General features: G+C 40.2%; 1 protein-coding gene across 1 annotated transcript in view; it reads right to left on the bottom strand.

Annotated features, from left to right (window-relative positions):
* The window catches only part of cerkl (CERK like autophagy regulator), a 57,496-nt gene that overhangs the window by 6,850 nt on the left and 36,662 nt on the right, over positions 1 to 13,984 (bottom strand). The window contains exons 6-11 of the mRNA XM_075479183.1: positions 11,859 to 11,989; positions 11,679 to 11,753; positions 6,451 to 6,628; positions 6,137 to 6,202; positions 307 to 338; positions 108 to 216 (exon numbers count right to left, since the gene is read on the bottom strand). Coding sequence (XP_075335298.1) covers positions 108 to 216; positions 307 to 338; positions 6,137 to 6,202; positions 6,451 to 6,628; positions 11,679 to 11,753; positions 11,859 to 11,989 — 591 coding nt within the window. The remainder of the gene's footprint in view (positions 1 to 107; positions 217 to 306; positions 339 to 6,136; positions 6,203 to 6,450; positions 6,629 to 11,678; positions 11,754 to 11,858; positions 11,990 to 13,984) is intronic.

Raw genomic sequence — 13,984 nt, 5'->3', positions numbered from 1 at the left:
CAATGGGTTCCTGCAGCTTCGCTGCTAGGACCCCCAATTAACCTGCAGTGGGATGCGTTTCCAGGTCACAGCTCAGAGGAATCGACTGCTCACTGTACGCAGTTTACCTGGTGTTTGGAGCCAGTCCACGAGGTGCGTGTGGACTCAAACAAGGAATGGACATGATGCTGATGCTCAGATACAGGCCTTGACTGGTGGTCCAAGATTCCTCCCCGTCTGCAGCAGCAGAAAAAGCCAAAGTTAAAACAGACAATCTGAACTAGCTCCAGAGGGGTCCATTTGAAGACAGAAAAAAATCCCGCTCACCTGACTCTGGGTCCTGGTCTTGATCCTGGTCTCTGAAAGGTTGGGGAGACACAGATTTATAAACAAGCCCAAAACATTTCTCTACTGAGCTGAAACCAAAAGCACCAGCTGTTAAACACTAATAAAACCTGCTGTTCTGCCAGCACAACAGCATTTAGACATAAACAATAAACATAACTAGAAAATTCCTGAAGAAATTTTGATGGGTGCCAATCTAATGCCCGCCCAATCAATAAACCCTTTAGTTCAGTTAAAGTCGAGAGTCTCCTGTCACATATAAACTTTGAATGAGGTCTCTGTGATGTCGTAAGGCTGAGTTATGGCACCTCCAAATTAGGGCAGTTTCTGGCATTTGAGGCCCAGACAGGTCTGCTGTAGACAGCCATGTCATTTGTATCAATGTCCAGTTTAAAAAAACAGTTTTTTTTGCATTTTTAAATGCATTTGGGGGCTTGTTAAGTGCTTTTCAATCGATTTCAATCGATTTTCCCATTGAATTTTGGGTCTCTGCGAGACCCAAAATTCCTAAGAGAGGTCTGATGAAGACAGTTTTGTCATTTTTTATCAAGGTCCTGGTTAAAATACAGCTTTAATGGCATTTTCAAAATGGCCTCATTTTGTGCTTTTCAATCGATTTTCCAATTCAATTTTGCGCTTCTGCCAGCCCCCAAATGGGGGAGACATTTATGTCATTTTTATCAAGGTCCGGTGTAAAAAACAGTTTTAATGCCATTTTAAATAAGCTTAAAGCTGCAGTCTGCAGGATTTGTTGTTGTCATACGTAAAGTCCTACTTTTTGGCATTTTAAGAGTTTACATGATCTATCAGAACGCTTGAAGTTGAAAACGGTGACCTCGGTAGTCGCAAAATGCAAGAAATCCTTATTTTTTTACCGAAAAATAAAAAGTTATTCAACTTCCTGTCCCGCCCCATCAAAACACATGAGAACTCGTGCACGTAAACGTGCACGCCAGATGCGCTTACACGACTCCTCATTCATCAACTCACCTGTCATTTGCGATCATGGAAGACACAGTAAGTAGACTAGCCCGTAATGAAGTTCAATAGTCCAGATAAATAAGCGTGGGGACGAGCCTACCTTGTATTGCGCGTGCACAATCGGTGATTGACAGGCAGCAGAGCCCAGCTCGTAAACCTGATTGGTTACCTTTTACCGGTCCGGTCTGCAATTTTGTAAACAAACCTGCTGGCTTTGGAGGGACCTAGCGGGACATATAGGGGACCTAGAGAACTCGTTTTTTTTTGTATCGGGGTATTTAATGTACTACTTTCAGAATCCCCGGACAGTTCCAGGCATTATGCTTGAAAAAGAGTTGCAGACTGCAGCTTTAAGTGCTTAATGTTAAGTGCTTTTCAATGCATTGTGGGTACTTGGATAAGGCATCTGGAAGGCACAATATGGCTCCATTATGGTTCCATCTAGGCTTTTTCCTCCTAAGCAGTCTCTGTTTCAGCCCTGAGCAGGCTGTTAAGCTTGTTGCTAGGAGACAGCTCGACAGGTGCTGCAAATGACACACCCTGTTAAAAATGGAGCATTTCTGATTTCCGCCTACTTTCTGGAACAAACGGTCACAGCTCGAAAAGTAAATCTCGTATCCGAATCATTTTTGTACCGTGAGCGCCACAAGGGACGGCCGAATCCAGCGGTGTAATTTTCATTCGGCTACCCCCTCGGGCTCGTTTTAAATGGCAGTTTTAAAATCATATTTAAACACTGATTTGAGGATTTCTGCCATTTATAATGGATTTGAGGGACGGCACTTTGCGCTCAGAGGCAATTTGTGATAAATCTGTGTGGCAGAGGTCAATGAGTGTGACATTGTGTGAAAGAGGACAAAAATACCTACGTTTTGTGATAAAATTTGTCCAGATCGGCTAGATATTTCAGACATGAGAGAGTTTTGTTTGACGAATCCGTGATTAATGATTTTTAGAGTGAGAGCTTGAGTGCGTGAGACGCACGACCTGAGATTTTGGCACCCTCAAACGTAAACTGCCGTCGTGTCAAAACCGTATTGAATATATTCAAACCCTTCGATTCAGTTAAAGCCGAGAGTCTCGTGTCACTTACAAACTTTGAATGAGGTCTGTGTTATGCTTTATGGTTGAGTTATAAGGCCTCTGAAAATGCCTTTTTCAAGCTCGTTAAGGCCCAAAATCGCCATTTTTTGACTTTTTGATAAGGATTTCCTGTTTAAATTTTCCGACATTTTCCCCTTTTGCCGGAATTCCTTTTGACTAATGAGAGAGAAAAGTCATTGCACACTATTCCCGATCAATGCGCACCTAACGGTGCGCTTTTTATGTCGGTGGGACCATCGCTGCCAGGCTAGTTAGTCGCCGAACTTTAGGGCGGAAACAGAATAATAATAGTCTGGCACAGGAGTGTGTGTCTAATGCCTTCGGCATTGGCACCCATAATAAATAAACAATAAAGGTGAGGTTTGTGATTTCAAAAATAGATTGCTTTGCAGAGGTTACTTGTACCACTTTGTGCCACTAGATGGGATAGTGAGTCACTATTATCTATTTTGCTATTATCTAAGTTCAAAGTGAAAACAAATCAGATCGGCAGCATAGACGATTCAGTGACACAACAGTAAATGTTGGTGTTGTTTCAATGCTGCAGGCAGATGACAACTGACAAGTACAGAAAAACAATCTAATGCTGAGCTGTAAGTAAACCACTATCTATACGTGTGTTGGGGCAGCTAAACTAAGTAACTTGTTTATCTATTTTTTTCTTACTTTCTTCCACGCATGAACATTAAGATCATTGATCAGCACTGATCTCCTTATTGGACTCTCACGGTGCGTTCACACCAAACGCGATGCGAATATTCGCACCGCCTTCATCGCGCGATCGTTGCCGCAGGTGTAAATTAAATTCCATCGCCTCAAACGCCTCTTTCGCGCGAGTAAAAAACGAGTGAATAGCTCAAGGGGCTATCCATTATCGCAAGCCAAAGCTGCCATATCCACACGTCGAGAGCACGCGCTATATATCTTAACGATCGCGTTCTGTTTTCTTATATCACGCGTGGTATAAGGACACCCGTAAAAAGCGCCCCTTACGGCTGTATAATGCTTGAGCACGCGTGCCGAAATACACCACGCGTCCTCTAGATGGCCAGTGCCACACTGAACTTACCTTTACACAGGGGATGTTCCAGCTTGATTATTATGTTTTATTATATATAATATACAAAGACATAGGCGCAGTGTGCAGTTGCAACACTGACAGCAATGTCCAACACATGTTAAAATGATGTAGCATAAAATAATAAGACACATACAAGGCAAATTAGGCACACAAAGATGTTAAAAGCAGTGGCTTAAGACAAGAAGCTAAAAACTTGGGGAAGAAAAACACCCTACAGTCACGAGGTGAGCATCTAGAGGACGCGTGGTGTATTTCGGCACGCGTGCTCAAGCATTATACAGCGCGTCCCGTAAGGGGCGCTTTTTACGGGTGTCCTTATACCACGCGTGATATAAGAAAACAGAACGCGATCGTTAAGATATATAGCGCGTGCTCTCAACGTGTGGATATGGCAGCTTTGGCTTGCGATATTTTCAAAATTACGAGTCTAAAGTCGGAAAATTCGAACTGATACAACTTTCAGGTCCCTCCCCCAACCTCTAACAAGCTCCGAATCGCCCCCCAAACCCCTCCCCCTCTGTGGACGAGGTTGTGCACGTAGCTGGGGCAGACGGGTATCGCAAGCCAAAGCTGCCATATCCACACGTCGAGAGCACGCGCTATATATCTTAACGATCGCGTTCTGTTTTCTTATATCACGCGTGGTATAAGGACACCCGTAAAAAGCGCCCCTTACGGGACGCGCTGTATAATGCTTGAGCACGCGTGCCGAAATACACCACGCGTCCTCTAGATGCTCACCTCGTGACTGTAGGGTGTTTTTCTTCCCCAAGTTTTTAGCTTCTTGTCTTAAGCCACTGCTTTTAACATCTTTGTGTGCCTAAATTGCCTTGTATGTGTCTTATTATTTTATGCTACATCATTTTAACATGTGTTGGACATTGCTGTCAGTGTTGCAACTGCACACTGCGCCTATGTCTTTGTATATTATATATAATAAAACATAATAATCAAGCTGGAACATCCCCTGTGTAAAGATAAGTTCAGTGTGGCACTGGCCATCTAGAGGACGCGTGGTGTATTTCGGCACGCGTGCTCAAGCATTATACAGCGCGTCCCGTAAGGGGCGCTTTTTACGGGTGTCCTTATACCACGCGTGATATAAGAAAACAGAACGCGATCGTTAAGATATATAGCGCGTGCTCTCGACGTGTGGATATGGCAGCTTTGGCTTGCGATACCCGTCTGCCCCAGCTACGTGCACAACCTCGTCCACAGAGGGGGAGGGGTTTGGGGGGCGATTCGGAGCTTGTTATAGGTTGGGGGAGGGACCTGAAAGTTGTATCAGTTCGAATTTTCCAACTTTAGACTCGTAATTTTGAAAACCTGCCGACTGCAGCTTTAAGGCTGTTTGATATTAAAATAATACAGTATGAACTAAAGAGCAAAAATTGGTGAATCGAGTTTTAATTAATCCTTTATGGTGTAAATATGTATATAAATGTTAAAATCAAGTGAAAGAATGGAATTCTTCAGCAACTGAACTGCAACTAAACAAGGTTTCTGTTTATCTGTAATTATAGTTCATTTCAGACTTCTATTTTGCTTTAATATTAACGATTTACCTTAGGACAAACACTTAGAAACACTTAAAGCGATACTCCGGAGTAGATTCAACCTGGGGTCATTTGAACCGTGATATCCAGCCAAGTAGCCCACCCGCAGTTTTTTTGATATTGGCTGAACATCAGCTGAGTTACTGAGTTATCCCGAATAGCTTCGTACAAGGGTTAATGGATCCTGGCAGTATCTCCAAAATTACCACACTAAAATCACATGCCATGACACCAAACTTCTACAGTAGTACAAATATGGTCTGTACTCAAAATGATGCATTTGGAAGTTTGAAAATAGTCCAGGAGTTTATTATTATCAACACAAGCCTGATAGCTTTTCTGCTGCTAAAGCTGCGTCGACGTCACTTCAGGGAGCTGGGAGCTTCAAAGTAAGATGAGGGTTGGTCTACTTCTGTAGACAACAAAGTATATGCTATATTCTACATGTTTTTTTATGAATTTTTATGTTGTAGAGTTGTGAAATTATTTTATCAATGGAGAAATTGAGCAGCCTTGCTTTGTTGTCTACAGTAGTAGATCAACCCTCATCTTACTTTGAAGCTCCCAGCTCCCTGAAGTGACGTCGACGCAGCTTTAGCAGCAGAGAAGCTATCAGGCTTGTGTTGATAATAATAAACTCCTGGACTATTTTCAAACTTCCAAATGCATCGTTTGGTGAGTACAGACCATATTTGTACTACTGTAGAAGTTTGGTGTCATGGCATGTGATTTTAGTGTGGTAATTTTGGAGATACTGCCAGGATCCATTAACCCTTGTACGAAGCTATTCGGGATAACTCAGTAACTCAGCTGATGTTCAGCCAATATCGAAAAAACTGCGGGTGGGCTACTTGGCTGGATATCAGGTTCAAATGACCCCAGGTTGAATCTACTCCGGAGTATCGCTTTAATATGGTGGGCTTGTGGGTACACCAAGAAAAAAACAAACAATCGTCACAAACAAAAAAAGAACGGACAAAAAACAAGCAAATGTGAATGTAACACTCCTTTGTAGCTGGCTACAGTCAGAGCTCAGTAGACCAAATGAGAAAACAAAACAAACACCTGCATACTGTCTATTGTGTCTCACCGTTGTCGGAACAAAGTGTAGTTTGACTTCTTCGCTGGTAAAAAAGACAGCTGACAGTCCTCTGGTCTGAAAGAGAGAGAAATAAATGAGAAGCTATGAGACCGCCATGCATTGAGCTGAATGCTAAAAAGGAATACAATGGTGTGCATGCTGGAAATATACTCATGTCACTTATTTGAATCTTCATGCAAGGTCCTTTATCGAAGTAACATCATGATTTTTGTTCCAGAATACTTTAAAATCAGAGCAAATGAACAACAAATGCCCTCTATCCCTGGACAGTCAACAAATTATTAAATACACATGTAGGTCACCTCAGCCTGGCCAGCGTCTTCACCAGAGCATACTCTCGTCGCCGTGATGATGGCATCCACCTCTTCTTCTCTGCCCGTGCTAAGCACTGCCCACCAAAACCAAACATGGCAGAGAAACCAAAACGAACCAGCTGACCGAGAGACGAGAAGCTGCACATGTCCACCTGCTGCAGGTGACCTGCAGACAGAGAGAAGAAACATGTTTCCATAACCTCTGAAGATATTACGTGTCCACTAACCATAAATCATGTCTTTGCCCTGAAACTGATTGATTTACCAGCTTTTTATTACTTGATAAACAGATTTCTGTCCCAATTGTAATACAAGAGAAGGGCATTTCAAACATAAAAAAGAAGTTAGAGGTGTGTGTTTGTGATGATATTGGCAAACTTCAGTTTATCAACTTGCAGCATAGTAACCCGTTTCTGGTTGTTATTGCTCAGATAACAGATTACATACACACCAGTACATACCAGATTAAGTATGTGCAGTTAGTGTGATCACGTGTAGATGTGTGCATGTTGTAAAGAAAGTCTTTAGAGAGCTTGTGGAAGCCGATGATGAGCTTAAGAAAGCAAATCTGAAAATCACTTTAAATTAAGTTCTATTGTGGGGAAATTCCTCTCCAAGTGGTGTAGAAAAAATCTGTGTATCCATCCATCCTTTATCTATACCCGCTTAATCCATTTCGGAGCCACCGGGGGGGCTCTGAAATAACCATGTCATGTAAAACATAACCATGTCAAGTAAAAAAAATTAAAAACTGAAAGAAAAGAAAACTAGATGCAATTAATTATTATCATTAATTGCATATCATTACACATTTGAGATAATACTTGCAACATCAGATGACCATGATGTTGAATAACCATCAGATGTTGCCCCTAAAATAATTCAACCTTCCAATGTCAGAAAATCTTCCCTAAAATGCTAAATGTATGGGCTGAACCACTTATTTACACTGTTCTCCCACAGACTGTGAATGCAGCACAAAGCATGAGTGCAAATGGAATGAAAAACAACCCTAATTTCCCCATCAAGAACATTAAGGAAGATGCTTGATCAGCTCTTAGACAGCTCTACACACAGCACACGCTCAGTGCCACAGACACTTATACACGCTCAGTGCCACACACACTTATACACACTCAGTGCCACACACACATATACACACTCAGTGCCACACACACATATACACACTCAGTGTGCCATCTGGCCACATACCTGCTCTAACCTACTGAACTGCAACGTCTCTCCACCTGTCTGACTGTCTGACTGCCTGTCTGTCTCTCTGGACTGAATCTGATTTCCTCACCATATGGCAGGCCGATGGTGTGTTTGTGTAAATCTGTGTGTCGTGTGGGTATTAAAGCTGAGACAGTCAGTGTGTCACTAAGATCAAACCTGCAGCACTTCTCAAACTAATATTCATACACTTCCTTTACTCAGCAATGTGCAAATAATAACCAGAGCAAACGTACTTTGCTCTGGTTTACTTGGCACTTTCCGGTGCGTGCAAAGCATTCGTTTTCGTGTTTAAGAAAAGAGAAAGAATGCAGTTTATTCACTTAAAGCTGTTTGAGGGAAAATGTGTACGGACAGAGTTCTGTGGATGTGGACTGTCCTGAGAAACAAACAAAAAGGGGATGTTCAATTTTCTGAATGCCATTTCTTTATCTGCAAAGTAAGTTCACCTCAGTTAGACTTTAATGTCTCAAACTAAATCTACATAAACAGGCAGATACCAATGGTAACAATATAATAATATTATAATAAAAATATGATATAATAAAAACCTAAAACACAAGAAAAATATGGAGATTCTCCAGAGGAAACTATATGTGGACTTGACACATTGAGGCATTTTGACTGATTTCACCTTATATATACTATAAACTGTGGATCCACACAGCACCACCACAACTCTACAATAACAACTGAAAACTAGTCCACAATAAGCAAGGGAAATTTGTAAACTTGTTCATTTTTCTTTCTCTCAGTACAAACTGAAAGTCTGACTTTCTCACCTGAAAATTAAGCTTTTCCAAAACTGACTATGAAATGTGTTAATCTGAAAAAAAGAGTGTCATTTTGTTTGTCAAATAACTGGCAGAGAAAAGGTGTCAGTAGCCTCACAAAAACATAATAAATTAGAAGCAAGTTTTTCTTGCTAATTTTGTATGAAGTCCTCACAAAAAAAGATAGGCTCTGTAGCAATTTGAGCAAACTGTGTAACAACACCTGCTGTGTTCACATCATGATGGACTTAGAGAGACATGAAAAACATCTGAATAGTTCATGGAGGAAGACTGGAAACTTTTTACTCTATGTGTCACTAAGTCACCGGGCAAAGTTTTCTCATGCATACTTCATATTCACTGATTACTCAAAAACTGGTTGATTTGATGATGAATCGGAGCTAATTCTCATTAAAAAAAAGTGATGTGTTTGCAGTAAACAAAAGTTGCTTTAAAGTTGAAGAAAGCTGCAGCAGAGATGGGAAAAAAATATTTCTATGGTACAATATTTTTTATGCATTTTAAATGACAAAATTGGTATCAAAAGTCCAAACAATTACAGATTTCCAGATAGAAATAAATGTTACGGGTTACTTTAGGCAAACACTGTCTGCCCAACACTCACCTTGTCAAGTGTCACATAGGATTTTTCAAAAGCCCACATTTACCTCAATTTTTTTTAGTTTCAAAATATGACTACTTTCTCACATGAAAAACTTATCCTGTATAATTCTACTAATCCAAAGAAGGAGGAACTATATTGCACAGGATTTTGGTAAATCACAGGTCATCAAACCCATTTGGACCAACATTTGAGTAATGTATTGATAGGGTATTAAGAATGTTAGTTTGACATTGTATGACCAGTCTCCTTTTACTAAAGACTCTTTATTAGGCCATTTCTTAGCAAGTGTTTTCTTACTAGCCACAAGTAGCACTTTAAGAAGGTTTTACCCCTTAACATTTAAGTGAGTAAATATATCATGCCAAAACTGACCAGACAATACAAAGATACAGACCTGCAGTGTAAAAGTAAGCTTTTGGTTGTGTATTTAAGTGTTTGAAAAGGCTGCTCATATAGTCTGTGTAGACAGGTGGATTAGACTAAAACTAAAAAGTCTGTTTAGTCTATAAAAAACAGCAGTTTATTATAAACCAGAGAAATACTTCTGGTACATGATTTGCTGAAAAAAAAGCAATTTGCAAATATGTGAACATAAGGATCGAATCGATAATAAAAGGTGAGCTTAACTGGTTCTGGCATGTGAGTCTCAAAACTACTGTCATGCTTTTCTTTAGGCAAAGCCAAGCTAACTGGCAGATTCAAAGTCATGACCAGGACATGCACAGGACAGGACCAGGACCATGACAAGGACATATCCTGAAGTAGTTAATAGTTTAACTGACATATTACTTACTCTCGGCCTCTAACAAAAAATTAAAAAAACAGGTAACCATAGGAACCGAGGTGATTTCCTCAACCTGCACTGAGAACATATCATATAAGAACACTGTGGGTATGTTATCTATCGTTCAGGTATTAGTCCTGTTAGTAATACTCTCTTCATCTCTTTATCACACACACAATCAAGTGCTTACACCATTATTTAGTTATAACAAACCATCTCACCACATCTTGTCAAACAAAAACATCAACACGTCCTGCTGCCAGCTAATTGGTCAGCAGGTTTGTCTGGGAGGGGGTGGATAGGGGTGAGGAGGGGGCGTGGCTACAGTGAGCAGAGTAAACCCGTGATTTAGTGAAACTGATCCTGCTGTTGGACATCTGTCTGCTAAGTTCACTCATGAAGAGTCTAGTTTACCACAGTCTGTATGCAGGTTGGATTGTTGCTCTGATGAAGCAACAGCAAGTCACATCAAAGTTTAGCAACGTCACAAGCTCCCGAGTGGTTCTTCCTCGGGTAATTAAACTAAATCAAATTTCATAAAAGATCTATTACAGGCTAAAGGTAAACACACCTAATGTAAAATTCACAGAATCTATTAGAGAGCAGCCATAACAACATGATAGATACATACAGAACAAGTAACAATGATCCAGAATTACACTATTATCAACAATAAATGGATATCATTATGTTTTTATATTGCTTTGAAGCACTTTGCACCAGAAGCCACATTTATCCTTTGACACACACATCCATATTTACCATCTCCCTTGTAAACACTCACCCACACATAAATGATACATCTCAGAATTTCTGGGATTGATTGTATGGCCCAAAGATATTTAAACAGAAGTAGCTGGGGAGCAAACCACTGGCCCTCCATTTAGTGCACAACCTGCTTTACAAAAGTCAACCTACACACTTAGAATAGGTATACTCTGCCCAGGGTGTCTCAACTATACATCTACAACATGTAAACCCCACACATGAAGAGCAGACTAGAGACCTAAAACAGGCCCCATCCTGGATGCTTCTACTACATCCCAAGAGTAGGTAGACCCCATCCCAGATGCTCCACCCATAGCAGTAAAAGAGCCTACACAGGATGTCCTGACGAGAACAGTAAGAACCTATCCAACAAGTACAGATTATAAATCTAAAACTGGCAGATTGTACTGAGGATATAATGTGGTGATAAATAAAAAAACAGTCTACTTTAACAACAACAACCACATATTTAGAAAAGGTAGAACCAATTCAGGGAGTCCAAGAGGGAAACCATGTAGAACAGGCTGAATATACCAAGGACCTCTTCACATTGATGAGTGGGGGAGAGCTCTCAAATATGGGTCTACTACAAATAACCCCGACTAAACTCAGAAACAATGCAGGTAGAATACACCAAGAATAATCAAACTATAGAAAAAGAACACATAGAGACCTATGAACATAATAAAGTATCAGGGATACGGCGGACTGTGGATCTAGAGCTGGCATTCACAACAGACTGAACTCATCCAGTACCAAGCAGGTATAGATCTAGAACAGGTAGAGCAGTTCCTGCATGCTCTGACAATGAGTCTACAACCTCCAGAAATGGCCCAGGGTTTCTGATGATCAGCGTGTTGACTTAAAATAGGTAGAACAACAAATATGAAGAGAGACAAACCATTGAATTCAGCTATTGAGAAACCACTCAAAAGGAAATCTGTGTAGATACAGTGGAACTTTAAGTTGAGAAGAGACTAAACCCATGTGACCAGTAGGATCTAATTAAAGATCTAGAAATGATTGTCTGTACCCAAGACGATGTGGAGGGTTGCAGTGACCGGATCTCTGACTCCATGAACAGAGCAGGAAACCACATCTGTAGAACCTGTAAGAAAAAAAAAAAAAAAAAAAATCAAGAATAAGAAGCATATTACATCATGTCCAGCAGGCTTCATGCTGTGGATTTATATGAAAATGTTCTATCGCCTACCAGCAGGTATGATTCCCAGAGGCAGCACTGGTTTCACTAGTTTTGCTGGAGAATTTGCATCCAGCTGAGCTCTGAGGACCAGAGCGTGGCAGAGCTCTGCTACTGATCCATCCCCACCAACACATACAACCCTGACAGACAGGTGGAAAACAGTGTTGGGACAGGCAGGTTGAGACAGACATCCAAATAAATTCAAACAAATCCTCAGAGATTTTATTGTAAAGATGAAGGAATTTTACTGATCACTGAAATAGCTGATGTCAATTTTTGGCAACTTCATACCTGCAAATACAGCATACAGCTGATTGGTAGAAGCTTTGGCTTCTCCACAGGATCGCTGTGGATTTCATGTCTTATACTGAATAATAATGTAGTACCAAACTGTAATATTTGTTTGGAACAAACCTAAATGCTTATTTGATAAAAGTCAGATGTTCAATAAATTGAATGCATTCATAGTTCATATTCATAACCAAGACAGATTTGAAACAGAAAATAGAACTGTACCTTCACAAATTTCATTGTGCATCTTAAGGCTGTTTTATTTGAACAAAAAGGCAACATTTAGCTTTGTTGGTATATTATTCATTCAGAAAAACAATGTTGTTTGTAAAAAATAAACAAAAACTCAAGTAATTCTTCATAAAACTCATTACAATGAAAGTACAGTGGATGTCTTTATTTTAAGATAGATACTACATCTAGACGTGAAATTAAATTAAATCAAAAACATTTTATCCATCCTAAAGGGAAATTATAATGTTGCAGTTGTTTTTTGTTTGTTTATTTTTCATTATTAGCTGTCATTGTGTATTAATGGTGCTGGCAAGAATGACCTGCTGTACCAGTCAGTGTGGCAGTGGAGCTGAAGAAGCCTCTGTCTGAACACTCTGTTGTTGCAACACTACGTTCTGTAGAGGGTAGGCAGTATTGTTTGCATAATCATACATGAAGCTGGACTTCCAAAATAATCAACAGAGACTCATTTATTTCAGTATTTGGTCTTCCACAAGTTTTACAGCAGGGAAACAACGGTAAAAGATAACTGGAGTGAAAGATGAACAAGATGAGTTTTATTCTGAAAGAATCACAACAATAACTGCCAGTGAGTTGACCAACTCTGTACATTTATGGGACTGTAGGTTCAGTTTACATTTTATAAGAATACACGTTCCACGTGTTGAGTTTAATTTTCCTGTAAATAAGATTTAGATAAAACATTAAAATAGTTTAAAAAAAAAACATTTTTGGTGTGTGTATACAAATATAATAAAGACTAAATATATTATCCTCAACTAGAAAGAGATATTTGATGTTGTAAAAGACTCTGGAGCAACATTTAAATCACTATGTATAATCTTTTTTATTATTACTCTCTGTTTATGTTGTTGGTTTGGTATTATGAGTTGAGATCTTTTAAATGCTGTACAGGTGGAGGAGATTTTATGTTTCTTGGTAGACATATCAAACAAAAGTGAAAGGCTTCATCTTCAGAGTTTCTACTCGGAGGAAATGGGAGATGACCAGGCTCCGCCCCTCCTCCTCCTGTGCATGGGATTACCTGGAGCTCTCGTCGCCACGGTGACAGCCACCCTAATTGGCAAATGTAGGTTTCAACCAAACCCTCACCAGTGTAGCCTCACACACACACGCACACATTCAGCAGCTAGCTTAGCAACGCTGAGCTAATCTTCTCTAAGCACATTAAGCTTTATAGGGGCTGAGCACAAAAGCTGCTTACACACACACACACACACACACACACCCACCCACACAACCATCACAGATAGAGTGATGACAGTGTGATGACAGTTTCTGTGCTAGCAGTTGTTGTTGTGTTAAGTGTTTCAAAAGCACAACAATGTTTTGACACTTTATCAATATTGTTAGGCCAGTTAGCTGTTGGTGTTTTACCTTAACATTGGTGTGTGTGTGTGTGTAAGATCAGTCTGGGTCAGGGTGTTTCAGCCTCTGACAGTAAACCACTGTTTGATTACAGGGTTCACTTTGGTCTGTTTTGGAAGGATTATGTCACGACTAGTCAAGTTGAATGTCAACACCGGACCTTTAACTGAATTTAAAGGTTTTGTACAAAATACAAAGATTTTGTGGAGTCAGGCAACTTC

The sequence above is a fragment of the Odontesthes bonariensis genome, chromosome 12 (assembly GCF_027942865.1).
Source record: "Odontesthes bonariensis isolate fOdoBon6 chromosome 12, fOdoBon6.hap1, whole genome shotgun sequence".
Taxonomy (NCBI): Eukaryota; Metazoa; Chordata; class Actinopteri; order Atheriniformes; family Atherinopsidae; genus Odontesthes; species Odontesthes bonariensis.
The sequence above is the reverse complement of the archived record's forward strand: the minus strand, read 5'-3'. Positions and strand labels throughout refer to the sequence as shown.